The sequence below is a fragment of the Sphaeramia orbicularis genome, chromosome 22 (assembly GCF_902148855.1).
Source record: "Sphaeramia orbicularis chromosome 22, fSphaOr1.1, whole genome shotgun sequence".
NCBI classification, from domain to species: Eukaryota; Metazoa; Chordata; class Actinopteri; order Kurtiformes; family Apogonidae; genus Sphaeramia; species Sphaeramia orbicularis.
Window position 1 is genome coordinate 23962733 of NC_043978.1, and position 20473 is coordinate 23983205.

Sequence of the window (20473 nt, forward strand, 5' to 3'; positions counted from 1 at the left end):
TAAAATGGCTGCCACGTTCACGCCTCGAGTTTTGTCTCGTCGATGGGGTTTCTTGGACAGCCCTGCACGGGCTTGCCTTGTATGCATTTTACAGTAGAGCAGCAGGTCATGCAGCATCTATCATTATTACAGGCGATGGACGTGTCACTAATAAAAGATAACGGAGGCACTACTGTGAGCACACAAATTAAGGTAAAAAAAAAAAAAAAAAAAAAACATAAGGGACCACAATCTCACAAGTTTAATGTAACAAAGTGACAATGTTTAATGTGAAAAAAATATATAATTAAGCCAATTTATGTGGAATACTTTACATTATTATTATTATTATTATTATTATTAAGAAGAAGAAGAAGAAGAAGATGTTTACTTGGCGCTTGTGAACATTATAAATCTACATTTTATTAAATATTTGTCCACATCATTGTAGCCTACCTATTTGTATTGTATGGGCGTGTAGGAGACTGTGGGTTGTGGGTTATAGGTCTACATAAGCCACACAGGAGGCTTTGAACTTTAAGTGGTGAAGCACATACCAGTTTCCGCCACACTGTGTCACTCTTTTCATGGATTTAACATCCATGAACAATAGAAAACATCTCACTGTGCATGTCCTTGGACACATGGATGTATTTAGACAGTATACTGTAGAACAACAAATAAGTCCTGGAGAGGGCTTTATATGTAGCCAAGTGCATATGCTTTCATTTGGTGTCAAATTGCAGAGAATCTTGCAATTTGACTTGAAGGGTTTTTTGTTTGTTTGTTTGTTTGTTTGTTTTTTAATTTTTTTTTTAAGTGATATTACATAAACTAAATGGTCACTTGTATGAGTGGTTGTTACAGTGTTAAAACACTCAGATGTATAATAAGTATTGTTACAATTCAGAAGACTATGTGGGGGTTTTGTTTGTTTTGTATTTTACAGCAAGCAAAATGAGTCTAATTCAACTATGCATATGGTTATAAATAAATGATGCAACAGTATTATTTGACTTACAATTTACTTTTGTGATGTTAATATCCAAACTCCTCATCACAAAGAAAAATTAGGTATTTCTTTTATCAGGCTGGATAATTACTGCTTCAAAACTGAAGAATACTTTTCACCAGAAGAACTTTGAACATTGAAGAACTTTTTGGACAATTTTGTAATAGTAAGACATCAATTCACCATTTACTGTTTCACACAGAAGGCAACTTTTTTGACATACAAAGAGAAGAAAATATATATAGAAGCAATGGTAATAAAAAGTAATTCAATATCACAATAAATATAAGTTAACAAAAATAAGTTACTGTACCTTCGTCATCTGCTTATCCGGGTCCAGGTCACGGGGGCAGCAGCTTCAGCAGAGGAGCTCAGACAGCCCTCTCCCCTGCCACTTCCACCAGCTCTTCTGGGGGAATCCTGAGGCATTCCCAGGCCAGTGTGTGATATTCTTTTGGTCATTACCCAGAGCTCATGACCATAGGTGAGGGTCAGAACATAGATCGATTGGTAAATCGAGAGCTTCACCTTTTGGCTTGGCTCCCTCTTCACCACAATGGACCAGTTTAGCCTTCGCATCACTGCAGACCCCGCCCTGATCCGCATGTACCTCTCCTGCTCCATCCTACCCTCACCCGTGAACAAGATCCCCAGATACTTAAACTCCTCCATCTGAGGCAGGACTTCCTCCCTGATCTGGAGTGGGCACTCTAGCCTTTTCCGGCTCAGGACCATGGCCTCAGACCTAGGCCATGGTCCTAGGACGTCCTGGTGCCAAGTGCACCGATGTGCATCTTTATGTTTGAACATGGTGTTAGTTATGACCAAACTGCAACTCATACAGAAGTCCAATAACTGAGCACCGCTCAGGTTCAGGGCAGGCCATTCCTCCCCACCACACCTCTCCAGGTCATGCTTTTGTTGCCCACTAGAGCACTGAAGCACCCCCAGTACGACAACGGAGTCCCCTTTCGGGCTGCTTTCCACCACCCATCCCAAGGACTCCAAAAGGGTGGGTGATCTGAGCTGTTGTTTGGTGCATATGCACTGACAACAGTCAGAACCCCCCGACCCAAAGGCACAGGGAAGCAACCCTTTCCTCCAAAACACAGGCAGAGAGCCTGGGGGCTATCAAAAAGCCCACCCCTGCCCTCTGCCTCTCAGCGAAGGAGAGAGTCTAATGCCTCTCAAGGACTTGGGCTCCAGAGCCAACACTATGTTTCGAAGTGAGGCTGACTATATTCTAGCCGGTAACACTCAACCTCATCCACAAGCTCCCAATCCTTCCCTGCCAAAGAGGTGACATTCCATGTTCCAAAAGCCAGCTTCTGTAACCAGGACCCTACCAGGGGCAAAAGGCCCCCAACAACATAGCTCCTAGGGTTATTAGAGTTCTCAAACTCCTCCACCACGGTACAGGGACAGTTCAAGAAAGAAGTAAATAAAAGTTAATATAAAAAAAAAAGAAAAACATTTCTGCAAACAAGCTTTTAAAAACGCTTAACAGCCATTGCATAAAAGCTCAGCTAAAATCCTCCCATGTGGACTTTATTTAGATGCAAACTTCATTTCAAAAAATATACACTTCTCATACCAAGACTTAAAGGAAACATCTGTATCACTGTGAAAGAAAGAGATAATTTTCACAGAAAACACATTGTAGCTGGTTTTGTATCTAAAGTTTAGAGGGAATCTGATCCAATAACATTTCAATCATGTTCATTTTGTGGTTAAAAATAAAGTGTTTCCATTATGTATTATTTTTTTATTGTTCACTTGAATAAGTCTGATATTCTGAGATGAGAACAACTCCAAATCCAGATTAAATGTGTTACATACAGCAGCAGCTTTTTAACTGGTCAAAATAATTGTAGATTCTCCATTCACAGTGTAGAGAGAGTATGTGCAATGTAATTAGACCTCCACCATCAGAAAAGAACATAATTTTATAATGTCAAAGAAGTTCTATCCTATTAAAATATCGCCTTTTTGTTTTGTATATATTTCTGAATATCTGTAGACACTGCAACAGCAGTAGAAATGAAGTAACTGGACCAAATTATTTTAAATATTGCACTGATGTGTTCACTTAAAGTTCCAGTAAATATTAAGGTATTTTAAGACATCTGTGTAAGAACATCCCTGAGAAAGTAAAGTGACGCTGTGGTGATTTAATGAATTGTTCTTGTGGAACAAAGTAGAATATTTCAAAATGCTTGAAAGGACAGGCATGTCATAAGTCATCTTTTGGTGAATTTGTCAGATTGCTACCCTTTTAGCAATGAAGAAATAGCCTTTGCTGCATTGCTGCAACTTTCAGCTGATACTCCTTCCACTGTCAGAAATACACTGAGGCCTCGATGGCATTTAGATCCATTTTCAGTCACCAAACACTGGCCTCAGTAGCTTTTTCATGCATTCATTTTCATTTGATTTTAATAGACTTAGACATCCTGATTGCAGACTTAAGGTTGTCTATTCACATTACTTTTTAAAAACTTGGCCAATATCAGTTTCCAATGTGAAGAGGTCATGGTCCTGGAATGAAATACAACGTTTAACCCTCAATGGCCTAAACAGTCACCAGCGACCTCAAGCATCTACTGATCTAACATGTTTTATACATTTTAAAACACTAATCCTATTAATACATTGAAATGAATAAATGAATGGGGGTTTTTTTGGTTTGCACAATAATCACCACACATAGTACAACAACCACAATAAACGCAAAAACCAAAAAAAGGAATAGGCCAGAAACAAAAGCTTATTTTTTTGTCTATCCTTTTCACCGAACACACCTCTTACCTTAAATTAAATGTGTACGTCATTGAGGATTTGCATTATAACAAGAGAATCAATAACAACAAAAACCCATCTACCATCTCGACTTAATATTCCTGAATGATCTTATGCTTAAGACATTTTTTTTTTTTAACTTTGTCAGAGAAGTGAAAAACTTTAATTCATCATCAAGTCCATTCCATAATGTTACACCCACAATTGGAATACATTTTAGACTTCACATTTGTCCCCGCTTTCATACATTCAAAAATATAAAGACCTCTTAAATTACACACTTAACAAAAATATAAATGCACAACTTTTGTTTTTGCTCCCATTTTTCATGAGCTGAACGCAAAGATCTAAAACTTTTTCTATGTACACAAAAGGCCTATTTCTCTCAAATATTGTTCATAAATTTGTCTAAATCTGTGTTAGTGAGCACTTCTCCTTTGTCCTTTGCTGAGATAATCCATCCACCTCACAGGTGTGGCATATCAAGATGCTGATTAGGCAGCAGGATTATTGCACAGGTGTGACTTAGGCTGGCCACAATAAAAGGCCACTCTAAAATGTGCACTTTCACTGTATTGGGTGGTCCAGGGGGGTCAGAAAACCAGTCAGTATTTGGTGTGACCACCATTTTCCTCACACAGTCTTCTTCATGAATTCTCTGAAACAGCTTTGGAGATGGCTTATGGTAGAGAAATGAACATTCAATTCACAGGCAAAAGCTCTGGTGGACATTCCTGAAGTCAGCATGCCAATTGCATATTCCCTCAAAACTTGTGACATCTGTGGTATTGTGCTGTGTGATAAAACTGCACATTTTAGAGTGGCCTTTTATTGTGGCCAGCCTAAGGCACACCTGTGTAAAAATCATGCTGTCTAATCAGCATCTTGATATGCCACACCTGTGAGGTGGATGGATTATCTCAGCAAAGAAGAAGTGTTCACTAACACAAATTTAGACAGATTTGTGAACAATATTTGAGAGAAATAAACCTTGTGTGTACACAGAAAAAGTTTTAGATCTTTGAGTTCAGCTCATGAAAAATGGGAGCAAAAACAAAAGTCGTGCATTTATATTTTTGTTCAGTATAGTTACTCTTTTTTAATTTAAAGAACTCATGAATGGTATATGGAACAATATTATTTTTTACTTTATAAATCATCTATAATATTTTAATATATACAATATCCGGCAATTTTAAGGTATTAAAATCATTTGAAATAATTTAGATAAAATGCAGTTTCTCTTTTTTCCCCATTAGATATGACCCATTTCAGAGGCTCCATAATGAACATGAAAACACTGTCATCTTCTGTAACATTGATTCATCTCTGTTTTGTTACAGCAACCCTTGAATTTACTCTGACCTTTTATGAACATCTGCATGATCAGTAAATTAAATATAGAAAAATACCTGATTTTCACTTTAAAAGGCATAAATCAGAGGATAATTTATACATCAGTAATCACTTTTGATCAGATGCAATAATTACACATTGAGTCCCTATTACACTTTATCTATTAAGAATAAGTCATATTGTTACAGATATTTCATGCAAACAGGTAAAAATGTTTTATTACAACTTTATGGGCAACAGTGGTGACAAATCACATAGGAAAGGTTAAATGTGGAGAAAAATTCACTTGGGAGTCACCACAAAATAGTTGCAGGTCTTTAAGGGTTAATTCAGTAAAAAATACTAGTAGCACCCTATAAAAATCCTCCAGTACAAGTTAAAGTTGGGCATTCAGGTATTACTTAAGTGAAAGTATGCAAGTCAGCAACTTGCACTGGGTGAAAATTCAAAGCAGACATCATGCAGTGAAATGGACCTAGTTTGTGTTACTTTACTGCTGCATTAGTGTGCACGTTCATTTTACTAGTGTAGACGGTTAAGGCAGAGCTTGTTTTAATGACTTTACAGTGTGTTCGTGACTCCGCCTCATGCAGAATTTTAACAAATCTCAGTCTAGAGTACCATAACATTATGACTGTTCAGACCCATTGCAGAAACAGGCCCATATATGCAGTCACGGAAAAAATTATTAGACCACCCTTGTTTTCTTCAATGTCTTGTTCATTTTAATGCCTGGTACAACTAAAGGTACATTTGGTTGGACAAATATAATGATAACAACAAAAACAGCTCATAAGAGTTTAATTTCAGAGCTGATATCTATCCATTTTCCATGTTTTCTTGATAATAACCAAAATCGCTTCAGTTTTTATATCAATATCTATGGCATTGTACTGACAAAAACAGTGCTTTTAGGTATTCCATGTTTTCTTTTCTGTCTGTTTTTGTCATATGATACACACAGGAGTTAGTACTTGATTGCATAACCACTGCTTTGATGACTTTTCATTGTCTAATAATTTTTTTCTGCGACTGTATTTTAGATGTACTAAGCTAAGTCAGAACTGAAAACAACAGATTTGGTGTAATTATGCTGTTCACTGTTGTGATCTGAGTCAGAGAAACAAAATTTTAAAAATCTGATTTGAGCCACGATTGCTTTTAGCATCACATGGAAAGTTACTGGTTTTTAGTCAAGCAAGACCAACTTAACCCATAAATCCCATGTTAACCCATAAAGACCCAAACTGTCACCGGCGACCAAAACAATGTACTGATGTAAAATATTTAAGAACTTCTGATCCACTAATCCTGTCAGTACATGTAAATAATTGGTGTAAAAACAGTTTGTCATCTTTTGATGGTCATCAGATATGATGTTCAGAGGCTCCATAGTGAAACACTGTCATCTTCTCCAACGTTGATTCACCAGTAAAACCCATGGAGTTGGATCAATGACAGTGGATGGAGACACTGGGTTTATGTTCAGTTATTAATATCTTTGCGCAAAAAGTCACTTTTTTGTGAGTTTTCTTTGTTTACAATATAACCCTCAACTTTACTCTGAGATTTAATTAACCACTACATCAGGGGTCCTGGAGATCTACTATCCTGCATGTTTTAGATGTATCCCTCTACATCACAGGTGTCAAACATGCAGCCCGGGGGCCAAATCCAGCCCGCCAAAGAGTCCAGTCCAGCCCCTGGGATGAATTTGTGAAACGCAAAAATTACACTAAGATATTAACAATCATTTTAGTTCAGGTTCCACATTCAGAGCAATTCAATCTCAAGTGGGCAGGACCAGTAAAATACTATCATAATAACATATAAATAATGACAACTCCAAGTGTTTCCTCTTTGTAAATGTAAATATTTTCATGTATTTACACTAAAACAAAATATAATTTCACAAAAAATGTGACTAACCTGAAAAAATATAAACAACCTGAAATGTCTTAAGAGAAGTAAATACAATTTTAACAAGATTCTGGATGTTATTAAATGTTTTGTCTGTTTGTAGATCCACTGTGATCTGTAAGTTATAACGTACATGTGTAAATGATAAACTGAGGCAGAATATTGTTAAAATTACACTTATTTTTTCAGTTTGTTCATGTTATTCACATTGTTTAAAAGGATAGTTTGTAGATGTAAACCTTTTCATAAGGTAAATTTACTTTTTTCGCTGTAGAACAGAGAAAAGTTTGGAGTTGACATTATTTATATATTATTATGTTATTATTTTACTGGTTCGGCCCACTTCAGATCCAACTGAACTGAAGGTGGCCCCTGAACTAAAATAAGTTTGACACCCCAGCTCTACATGATTTACACTGAACATATGCGAAATAAGGAAGATAATATTACAATCAATGGTTGTTATGTTCTGGTGCACCTTTTTCCCCTTCATCTTTTATGGGTTTTTTCTATAATACTTAATTTGTTTTGTTAGTAAATATTTCTCCGTCCTTATTGTTGTTGTTTTTTTTTTTTTTTGCCTTTATAATGTTTTTGTAGTATAATTCATATTTAGTGTTTTAGATAAATCGCTTCAGAAAGGTTAAATATAATGACTAATTCATTTGGGAACTAACACAAAAGTAGCATTAGGTCTTCATGGGTTAAGTTACAAAATCCAACATTTAAGATTCACTTTATTGTCCCACATTATAGGGAAATTTGTCCTGAGCTTCTACCTGTGCTGCAACACACAAACCCAGTTACAAGAAAATCAACTTACATAAAGAGGGACATAGTGGGGCACATCTGAAAAAACATGGAAGACATAGTTCATAAACACTGTCATCTTCTGCAACATTGATTCATCTCTGTTGTGATACAACAACCCTTGAATTTACTCTGGGCTTTAATGAACATCTACATCAGGGGTCACCAGCCGTGGTCCTGGAGATCTACTATCCTGCATGTTTTAGATGTATCCCTCTTCCAACACACCTGATTCAAATGATAAGACAATCATCAAGCTCTGCAGAAGCCTGATAATGACTATCAGGTGTGCTGAAAGAAGGATACATCTGAAACATGCAGGATAGTAGATCTCCAGGACCAGGGCTGGTGACCCCTGATCTACATGATCAGTAAATTAAAAATAGGAAAGTACATGATTTACACTGAACATACACAAAATAAGGAAGATAATATTACAGTCAGTGGTTGTTATGTTCTGGCGCACCTTTATTGTATTTTAATTGTATTCTAACTGTACTTTATTGTATTTTTAAATGGTATTTCCATTGTGTTTTAATTGTATTTTGCACTGTAAAGCACTTTGGGACTCTGTGAAAAGTGCTCTATAAATTACTTACTTATTTACTTACGTTTTCCCCTTCATCTTTTGTGGGTTTTTTCTATAATACTTAATTTATTTTGTTAGTAAATATTTCTCCCTCCTTATTGGTATTTTTGCCTTTATAATATTTTTGTAGTATAATTTGTATTTAGTGTTTTAGAGAGATAACTCACTTAAGAAAGATTAAATACAGTGAATAATTCATTTGGGAACTAACATAAAAGTAGTATTGGGTCTTTATGGGTTAAGTTACAAAATCCAACATTTAAGATTTACTTTATTGTCCCACATTATAGAGAAATTTGTCCTGGGCTTCTACCTGTGCTGCAACACACAAACCCAGTTACAAGAAAATCAACTTACATAAAGAGAGACACATCTTAAAAAACATGGAAGACATAGTTCATAAACACTGAATTTTCTGCAACATTGATTCATCTCTGTTGTGACACAACAACCCTTGAATTTACTCTGAGCTTTAATGAATATCTACGTCAGGGGTCACCAACCCTGGTCCTGGAGCTCTACTATCCTGCATGTGTTAGATGTATCCCTCTTCCAACACACCTGATTCAAATGATAAGATGATCATCAAGCTCTGCAGAAGCCTGATAATGACCATCAGGTGTGCTGAAAGAGGGAAACATCTGAAACATGCAGGATAGTAGATCTCCAGGACCAGGGCTGGTGACCCCTGATCTACATGATCAGTAAATTAAATATAGGAAAGTACATGATTTACACTGAACATACACAAAATAAGGAAGATAATATTACAATCAATGGTTGTTATGTTCTGGTGCACCTTTATTGTATTTATTAGCATTTTAACTGTACTTTATTGTATTTTTAAATGGTATTTCAATTGTGTTTTAATTGTATTTTGCACTGTAAAGCACTTTATGACTCTGTGAAAAGTGCTCTCTTAATTGAATTTACTTACTTATGTTTTCCCTTTCATCTTTTATGGGTTTTTTCTACAATACGTAATTTATTTTGTCAGTAAATATTTCTCCCTCCTTATTTGTATTTTTGCTTTTATAATATTTTTGCAGTATAATTTGTATTTAGTGTTTTAGAGTGACAAATCACTTAAGAAAGGTTGGATAATTCATTTGGGAACTAACACAAAAGTAGCATTAGGTCGTTATGGGTGAAGTTACAAAATTCAACATTTAAGATTTACTTTATTGTCCCACTTTATAGGGAAATTGGGCATGAGCTTATACCAGTACTGCAACACACAAACCCAATTACAAGAAAATCAACTTTTCAACCATGCAAAACTCAGACTTGCACGTATTTGAAGATAGATTCTGTTCATTTAAATGTTATTGTGTTTTTGTTTTTTGTCTTAATTTGCTTTGTTTTGTTTTATTTTGTTTCTTTGCATGTTCGAAATAAATAAATGAAATACAATAAAATAAATAAGCTTACTTAAAGAGAGATACATCTCAAAAAACATGGAAGACAGTTCATAAACACTGTTGTCTTCTGAAGCATTGATTCATCTCTGTTTGGATACAACAACCCTTGGATTTACTCTAAGCTTTTATAAACATCTGCATGATCAGTAAATTAAATATAGGACATAGTGAGACACATCTAAAAAAACAAACAAACATGGAAGACATAGTTAATTTATGCAGAAAAATAGGAAAAACCATTATAAAAAGTTGCAATAAGTGCCTGTGATTTAATAGATTCTTTATATGAACGTTTATTCTACACTTTGTGATCTCTACATCAGATTCAGATGACTCTTCTGGTCCAGAGCTACTACTTCAGAAACTCAAAGGTAAAAGATGAACATGTATTGTAACAGTATTGTAAAATGACTGTCGGTGTCTGGTAGCAGTAGTTGTGTTTATACTGCTGAGGGGAGCATTATAAAGCAGACCTGAGGAGATTACACTGAATTCACTGGGCAGAACATGGTGAAATTGGCTGATAATTCATTTTTTCTTTTTCCCAAAGGAAGCAAAAAGCTCTTTGCTGGACTTCAATTATCTTGGAGCAACCATTCACACAGTATCATTTACGCAGCTCTTGTCCTTCACAGACAAACCCTTGAAACCAGAAAATGAATGGGAAATTGTATGATTAATGAAGATAACATGAAAGGATATCACAGACTCTAAAACGGTTTGATTATAATATATATTTACACATAATGCAAGATGGTTTGATGAGTAATAAACATACATTATTGCAATATCATATCACAGTGGCTACAGTATTAACCCATAAAGACACAGTGCTACTTATGTGGCAGCTTCAAAATAGTTTTGTCTCTACATTTAACTTTTCTTAAGCGATTTATCACCATTTATTAAAATATTATCCTCTGTATTTTATGTTTTAACAGTAAAAATCAGGTATTTTCCTATATTTAATTCACTAATCATGTAGATGTTAATAAAATATCACATTATAGTTGAAGGTTATTATATCAGAAACAGAGAAAACTGAATAAAAAGTGACTTTTTAAGCAAAATATATGACTAACTTAACATAAACCAAGTGTCTCCATCCACTGTCATTGATCCAACTCAGTGGGTTTTACTGGTGAATCAATGTTGTAGAACAGGGGTGTCAAACGCATTTTAATTCAGGGGCCACATTCAGCTAAATTTGATCTGAAGTGGGCCAAACCAGCAAAATAATAACATAATAATATATAAATAATGTCAAGTCCAATTTTTTCTCTGTTTTAGAGTGAAAAAAGAAAAATTACATCATGAAAATGTTTACATCTACAAACAATCCTTTCAAAAGATGTGAATAACATGAACAAACTGAAAAAATAAGTGTAATTTTAACAATATTCTTCAGTTGATCATTTACACATGTACATTGTATATAACTTACAGATCACAGTAAGTCTACAAATACACAAAACATTTAGTAACATGTGGAATATTGTTAAAATTCCACTTACTTCCATTGAGACATTTCAGGTAGTTCATATTTTTTCAGGTTATTCACATTTTTTGCAATATTATATTTTGTTTTAGTGTAAATACATGAAAATATTTACATTCACAAAGAGAAAAAATTGGAGTTATGAGTATTTATAGGTTTTTGGGTAGTATTTTACTGATCTGACCCATTTGAGATTGGATTGGTTTGAATGTGGAACCTGAACTAAAAGGATTGTTAATATCTTAGTGGAAATTTAGCATTTCACAAATTCATCCCAAGGGCCGGACTGGACCCTTTGGCGGGCCAGATTTGGCCCCCGGGCTGCATGTTTGACACCTGTGTTGTAGAAAATGACAGTGTTTCCACATTCACTACAGACCCTCTGAACGTCCAAATGGGTCATATCTGATGACCATGAAAAGATGACAAACTGTATTTTACACCAATTATATTCATGTATTGATGGGATTAATGCATCAATACGTATTAAACATTTTAGATCAGTAGATGGTTTTGGTCCCCAGTGGCAGTTTGGGTCTTTATAGGTTAAACACTCATAAAAACAGATTTCTGTGAGTTAATGTCTTATCCTCCACATTTATTGAATGACGTACAAGGTTTAAACCAGGATTTGTCACCAGCGCAACCAAGGACACACAGTCATGAGTACCTGAGTAAACAGACTGATGACATACTAAATAAATTCATCCATCCTTGACATTTCATTTTGATGGAGTCACACACATGGATATTCTTTAACAGCTATCAAATATCTTTCCATTTATTCATCCATCCTCCAGTTTTGACAGAGCACTATTTGAGTTTGGACTGAAATCAAAACAAAACTCTTATTATAACAGTTCTTATAAGCATTTATGTAAAGGTAGATTTCTTTTGTTATTTATTATTGATTTGACTGAGGTTCTTACTCCAGCATACCTACTTATATTAACCCTTTCATGCACACTGGTCACTACAGTGGACAGCTGTTCAAAAGTGTTCTCTTGTATATTCAAGGATTTGGTTGTTTTAGTTCCATATCAGCCAACACAGTGGACGCTTATGCATCATCCCATACACTGACATTCATACCATTACTGTAACTTTGCTGGTCTAGATAAACCTGATCTGCAGTAAGATGTTTGAGAGTAAAAAAACTGCTAATTGCTATTAGACTGTAATTAACAAGTTTTTTTGGTTTTTTTTTGCATATTATCTCCATGCAGGTATGTTAAAATGTGAGAAAACAGATTAGCAGCATTAAAAATGTTTTTATTTCATAGTTTTGGCACAGTATATCATTAAATACATGTTTCTTTGGTTCTAAAACTAAATGCATGGAGTCCAGCTGAGTGGACATTTTTGTAACTCCATAAAAATAGGCTAACAAAAATCAATAGAATTATTATTTTTATGCCTAAAGAGGGATAAAAACACTAAGGAAAAAAATCGTGATTAAGGTTCTCATAATTCATGCATGAAAGGGTTAAAAAAAAAAAGAGCAGCAAGGAAAACACAACCCTAGGGAACATTTTAGAGACAGTAACTGGATTATTACATGTAAAGTTATATGTGTTAAACATCAGTGCAATTCTTTGAGTATTAGATTAGGGCTTTTTAAGAAAACGGAAGCAATTATTTATCATAGGGCCATATATAATGAGATATCCTGATTTATATTTAAGAAACACATTTTTACTAAACAAGTACATCTTAAACTAATGACCCTTCCATCTTCACTAATAACAACACTCAGTTACCAAGTAACAAAAACCCAGGGATTAAACGCACCATCAATAATCAGGATGGAAGGATGGAGGTTAGTGACTTTCCATGGTTTGTTCTTATCATTTTGTTCTTTAAGGGGATTACGAAGAATGCATCACAGTGGCCAGTGAGTCAATGAGATCATTGATAAGGTTGATACCTAATCCAGGAAGTGTCCAGGTGGACACTGGTATATAAAGACGGAGGCAGAAGTCAGAGCTGGACCTAGCACTCAAAGCTGACCTCAAAGGGAACGGACCTCTCATCATGGTAACATTTCATCTTCATCTATGACTCACTTGTTAACAGTGGTTTCTGATGTTCTCTGTGTTCTGTTTCTGCATTGTTAGGTGACCACTGCTACAATGGGCTCAGTGAAATCAGCTGGACTGTCTGTTCTTCTGGTGTCTTTTCTTCTCTACGTCGCCAATTCTTACCCCAACAGTGACTTTTCAAACAGTAAGATATACTTATAAGTACAAATCTCTGTACCCAACAACAAAAAAAGTGGGACATCTCAGGAAGTATTAAATCATAATATAATTTCCATGAAGAATGCCAGAAGTATTTACTGATCTAAAACATTTAATAACTTTTCAACCACTAATCCTATCAATATGTTTAACCCATAAGGACTCAGTGTTACTTTTGTGTCAGTTCCCAAAAGAACTTTTTTCTATGTTTAACCTTCCTTAAGCGATTTATCACCATATATTGTAATATTATCTTCTGTATGTTGTGTTTTTTCAGTAAAAATCAGATATTTTCCTACATTTCATTTACTGATCATGAAGATGTTCATAAAAGCTCTGACAAAAGTTGATGGTTATTATATCAAAAACAGAGAAAACTGAAGAAAAAGTGACATTTTCAGTCAAATCTATTATTAACTGAACATAAACCCAGTGTGTCCATCCACTGTCATTGATCCAACTCTATGAGTTTTACTGGTGAATCAATGTTGTAGAAGATGATGGTGTTTCCACGCTCACTATGGAGCCTCTGAACTTCGTATCTGATGACCATCAAAAGATGACAAACTGTATTTTACACCAATTATTTACATGTATTAATAGGATTAGTGGATCAACAGGTATTAAACAGTTTAGATCAGTAGATGGTTTTTGTCATCTGTCACTGTTTGGGTCTTTATGGGTTAAACAATTCAGGTAAAATACAGTTTCTCAGCTTTTCATCATCATCCCATCATATGACCCATTTGGACATTCAGAGACTCCGTCATCTTCTACAACATTGATTCACCAGTAAAACCCATAGAGTTTGACCAATGACAGTGGTTGCGGACACTTACTTTTTGTGTTCATTTATTGACATGTTTTGCAGAAAAAGTGATTTTTTTCTTCCATTTTCTCTATTGTGATATAATGTTTGAATTTACTCTGAGCTTTTATGAACATTTATATGATCAGTAAAATTATATACAGGAAAATACCTCATTTTCACACCAAAAATCTAAATAATGGGGCATAATATAATATAATATAAATAAATGTTGATAAACCACTTAGGAAAGGACAAAAAATCTATTTGGAAGTGACCTACAAAAGTAGTTCTAAATCATTAAGGGTTAAAAAACAAAACAAAACAAACAAACAGCAATAAGTTCTGAAGGTCACAGATTAGGATCTCAACATGTAGTGGAAATAAGAAATACATTTATAAACAGCCCTTGAAGTAAAAAAAAAAAAATTCTAAATGACAATTAAATAGTTCTGTATCTGTTCACCTGTCATTGTTATTATGCATTAAAGCCAACATATATATATATATATATATACATATATATATATATACATATATATATGTGTGTGTGTGTATATATATATATATATATATATATATGTATAGTTGCTGAAAACCATTAATTTTGGCTTCTCAGAACAACTGCATCTTCACTCTGGCTGCTGCTGCTGCTGCTAATAATAATAATAATAATAATAATAATAATAATAATAATAAAGGTTGAATGATCATTGCAGTGTAACCTTGTGAAAGCCAGTGTACAGTCATTTCAACAGAACTCTTCATAATATGATATTTACATAACAAAAGCGGATGGATTCACATGTTCTTATCCTAATATTTTTATCACATTTGGATGCTAAGTTGCTTGTGCTCATGTAAAATCCAACATGTGGGGCATTGTCTCCCAGTATGTGGGGATGTAGGACAAGTCTTTCGTAAAGTGGGACACCTGGTCACCTTAGTTCAGGTATCCGTAGTTTTGAAAATAGTTAAATATCAAACCATCACGTTGAATATTCTCAAGTGTCTTGTTCTCTTAATGTTTTCTAGTGGGCTGTGAGGAATGCACCCTGAAAAAGAACTTCTATTTCTCAAGGGATCGTCCAATTTATCAGTGCATGGGCTGCTGCTTCTCCAGGGCGTATCCGACACCTCTCAGGGCCAGAATGACCATGATGATTCCCAAGAACATCACGTCGGAGGCAACGTGCTGTGTGGCAAAACACGGCTATGAGGTAAAAGTTAAGCCAACGTATCAACAGATGACTAGATCTGCAACAATTATTCTAGCAATCAATTAGTTGTCAGTTATTACATGGATCACCAACTATTCTCCTTGCTGCATTCATTTTGCAGACGCATATTCATAAACTATACTTCAAATACTATATTATACATTATCCCATATCCAGAGTTGATTCTATCTCCCCATACTGCTTTGCACTCCACGTTTGATGCAATCTCAAAATAGTTCATTGCCTTGTGTCTGTGACATGTGCAATGACAATAAAGTTGAATCAATTAATCAATCAGTCCATAATCAGTAATAAATTAATCAGTGGGAATTGTCTAATAAAAAAGTTTGAATATTTTTGTGGCGATAAACTGAATATCTCTCTGGGGCTGTGGACCAAACAAGACATTTTCACTGTTTTCACAACATTTATGTATGTATGTATGTATTTATTTATTTATTTAACTACCAAACTAATTGATTAAAAACCTGCAACTTTATTTATGGCAACTGCCAAATTATTTTTTTTCCACATTTAACCTTTTTCTGGTGATTTATCAGTGTTTGTCATAATATGCATTTTGCATTTTTTTGGTGGCATCATACACAGTCGCAGAAAAAATATAAGACCACCCTTGTTTTCTTCAATTTCTTGTTCATTTTAATGCCTGGTACAACTACAGGTACATTTGTTTCGACAAATATAATGATAACAACAAAAATAGCTCATAAGAGTTTGATTTCAGAGCTGATATCTATCCATTTTCCATGTCTTCTTGATAATAACCAAAATCACTTCAGTTCTTACATCAATAGCTATGGCATTGTACTGACAAAAACAGTGCTTTTGGGCATTCCATGTTTTCTTTTGTGTCTGTTTTAGTCACATGATACACACAGGAGTTAGTACATGATTGCATAACCATTGTTTTTGATGACTTTTGATGGTTTAATATTTTTTTCTGTGACTGTATTTTCCTATATTGAATTTACTGATGTAGATGTTCATAAAAGCTCAGAGTAAATCAAAATGTATTATTTCAAAATAGAACAAACTACATGGGTTTTACTGTTGAATCAATGTTGACAAAAATGACAATGTTTCCACATTTGCTACGGAGCTTTTTAACATACAAATGGGTCTTATCTGATGTTGCTAAGAAAATGAATTTTATCTGAATAGTTTACATGTAGTGATAGAATTAGTTCCCTCAAAAGTTATTAAACATCTTAAGTCAGGAGATGCTTTTGGTCACTGGCACCAGTTTAGGTCATGTAGAATTAAACAAGTGATTTTGTTCAAAGAATGTAACAATAAAGGTATCACACTTCCAAGTCAAATCACATTACACTTTGTATTTGTCTGACATCACACAAAATGTGCCAAAAAATGATTTGGTTATTTGACAAGGGATATTACATGTTCAATTTGGTTTTAGGATATTTTTTAATGATACTGAATAGGTGGAGTTGCTTGTTTTTATTTGCATTTATAGTGTTCTACAGTCTGTTTTGCTTTTTGTTTCAAAGTATGTGAATTTAACCCCACCACACGTCTACTGATAAGCAGAGATATAATGACTCTTCCTGTTTGCAGCTGGAAATTGACATGATAATGCTTACTCCTGCACATCTTCTTGCTGTTTTTATTTCAGACAGAGGTGGATGGCATTCGGGTGAAAAACCACACAGAGTGCCACTGCAGCACCTGCTATTATCATAAGATATGACAGATGGCAACTGGAAACCATTTTGCAGTACTCAGCTTGGCAGCAAATTGTGCACATGCTCTCCTCTGTTATAAATTAATTATCCTTGCATTGCCAGATAATATTTTTGTAGCAAATCTGTGTCCATGATGTGAAATTAGTCTACATTTTTGCATAGATAATGTTTGTATAGATTAAGCAATTAAAATGTGCAGCCGGAATTTGCTTTTTTTTTTTTTTTTTTGTGAATGTGTCTCATATGTTTATGTGTGTGTTAAGAGATTTTGTGCTGATTACTGTGGTGCGTTAGAAATCAGTTAAAGTGCATTAACTCCCTCTGAATGTGTAATTTAACGAGGGGTGAAATAAGCCACAGCCAAGAGAAGGCAAGTGATTATAACTTCTGCCATTACACACTTGATAGTCACTCAATCAAACATGAAGGTTAGACAATAAACAACTTCAAGTATGAATTTGATTTTTTTTTTAGATTTATATATACAGTATATAAATGCTGATTTCTTGCATGTGTGGATTGAAACATTCACAAATGCTCATATGTTTTATTGATGAACGTGAGTTTAGGTATCTTAGGCTAAAGTAGAAACGTCATTAGTAATATTACCTTTAACCCTATACAGACATATCAACTTATTTGGCCCAAAATAAAGACTTGACATCAGATTTACAGTTAATTTTTAAATATATGACAATTAGCATACAGTTATTAAAGTCAACAGATTATTTTTCTGAATTTCAACATTTGCTTTGACATTGAAACAGCATCCCATAAGTTAATGATTTAAAAACAAATGTAAAACTGCTACTTCACAACTGTGCAAAAACCTACATTTTCAGCCACTTGAAATATACATTCACACTCAGAAAACGCACATTTTGTCTCTGACTGTGAACACATATTTCAAGTGTCTGTAAATGTATGATTTTGCCCAGTGCACTCTGTAGCATAGATGGGAATTTACATTATTGCTACCACTGTAACATCTTTTTCATCCATTTCCTGCTGTGTGAAAACAGCGAGTGTAAAAGTGCTGGTGCTTGAGCCATTTTTGTTTTGGGAATATTTTAGTTGCTGGGCAGAAAATGAGTGAAAATAATATATTCCATCGTGAAAATGTTTTATTTTGCCTCCGTTTAATGTATTTCACTCTAATTTTATGTTGTGCAAAATGAAAGGTCAAAATAAACTGCCTTAACCTTTTTCCCACACCATCTGTATTTCCACATTATTTTAGCTTGTAATTCTGTCTACGTGATTAAATTTGTATTCTTAATATTCTGTTGTGATCAGTTTTGATGAGCATAATTTTTTTGCTCTATGTCATTCAAACTATACTCAGGTTATACTTTATATTTTACATTTTTTGATTCTGCAAAAGCCCTTCTAGCATTAGTTACAAACACTTACTTACTTGGGGTTGCTGTTCTCAGTTTACCTTTGTATATATATCTGTCCCTATCAAATAAACCACAAATAAATAAATAACTACCCAACATTCAGCTCAGCTCCATGGTTCTGTAGTGGTATTATATGAATCCCATTCATTCACATTGTTAGATGTGATAATACGGTAATATAATGCTAAAGCAATAGAAAATAACATAACATATGATGTGATATGATATGTCAGTGTAATGTGTGTGTAAGATATGTAACAGAACACTTTACAAATTAGATTTATTCTATAATCTGCATTGAAGTAATTCCCCCAACGCTGGCCCTTATGTTACACAGTAGACAGTCGTGATTATTACAGTTATTACGCTTATGACATTTGTAAAATAAGATGCTTACTGGTCTGTAAACTTTCAGATCAGGCAGATAAAGCCAACACGTCAGCCTTGTCAGCAGATGTCTACTCTGTTCAACATTTCACACTGCAATTAAAAAGTGAACCAAATTGGATCTTTTCGCACAAAAGCAATTAGTTTTAAGATTTATTATCTAATCTCTCAGTCTGGAAAGTCAAGTCAAACTTCTAGTCTTAATGGAGATGTATTATAACTGTGCTGGAGGGAGTCACTGAAATACTATGAAGTGTAGTTCAGATGAAATAATTCAGACTAAAATCTTCACATTACTAAAGAAAAAAAAAAACAAAAAACAGTTACCAGCTGTAATAAATGTCATCTGTTGTAGTCATCACAGAATGAGTACAACTATGTCTGACTTATACAGAATATGTAATAAAACTGTAATAACACTTTCTTTAAAATCCAAATTAAAGCTTCCTATATTTTCTACGCTGATGCCTATAAAGTTGGGATAATTTTGTTTTCAGACACATTCCTCGTTTTATTCCTATTCATACACATCAATAGCATCCTTTGGCAAGGTGCAATGATCATAATGTGAGTCCCAGTTACACTTTATCTATCCAGAATAAATCACACTGTCACAATCATTTTAATATTTGTAAAAACAAATATTCCAACTTTATGGGTGACAGTGTATGACGTGTTCTCTCTGTATCTGCAGACATCAACAGTAAATAATGGACTTAAAGTTGAGTTGAGTTGACCCAAATAGCAAAATCATTATGGCTTACATCTGGCCCAAAACTGGCATGCCATTTTGGCAAAGTTCTGGATGCATGGGCCCTAAATGGCCCAAAATAGGTAAGCCAAAATCAAACCAGAAGGAAGTCAAAATTCACCCAAAGCTAATTGCGGACTTCCAAAATATAGCCAGAAAAGCCCCAAATCCCCATAATCCAGCCAAAAAGTAGCCAAAACTGACCCAAAGAGAGGCCAAACGGAGGCCAAAATTTGTGTTGATCATGCTTTTAAAATGAATTGGGGTTTTCTTCTGGGCAGAAATTCCCGCTCTTTGTGCAGTGTTTTGGCTTTACAGTAATATGCCAAAACACAACCAAAAAACATCCATATATGGAATAATATGTTGCCGTTCTTTAGTCAATCCTCTGGCTTGCCATAAACAGGCCATACCATCCCTATACTTGATCCCGCTCTTTGCCCAGTCTTTTGGTTAACCACACATATGCCAGAACTCAGCCATACATTGCTGGTGCCTCCATATCTATTATGGATAACCTTAATCATACCACAGTTAAGCCTAAAGGTTTTCATAA

At 34.5% G+C, this 20473-nt stretch overlaps 1 protein-coding gene across 1 annotated transcript; it reads left to right on the top strand.

The window, feature by feature from the left end:
- Positions 1–13507: 13507 nt before the first annotated feature.
- Positions 13508–17381, top strand: LOC115413835 (glycoprotein hormones alpha chain). The gene is made up of 3 exons (XM_030126949.1): positions 13508–13610; positions 15468–15652; positions 17307–17381. Exons 1-3 carry the CDS (start codon positions 13517–13519, stop codon positions 17379–17381), a joined length of 354 nt encoding a protein of 117 aa, XP_029982809.1. The 5' UTR covers positions 13508–13516.
- Positions 17382–20473: the final 3092 nt, after the last annotated feature.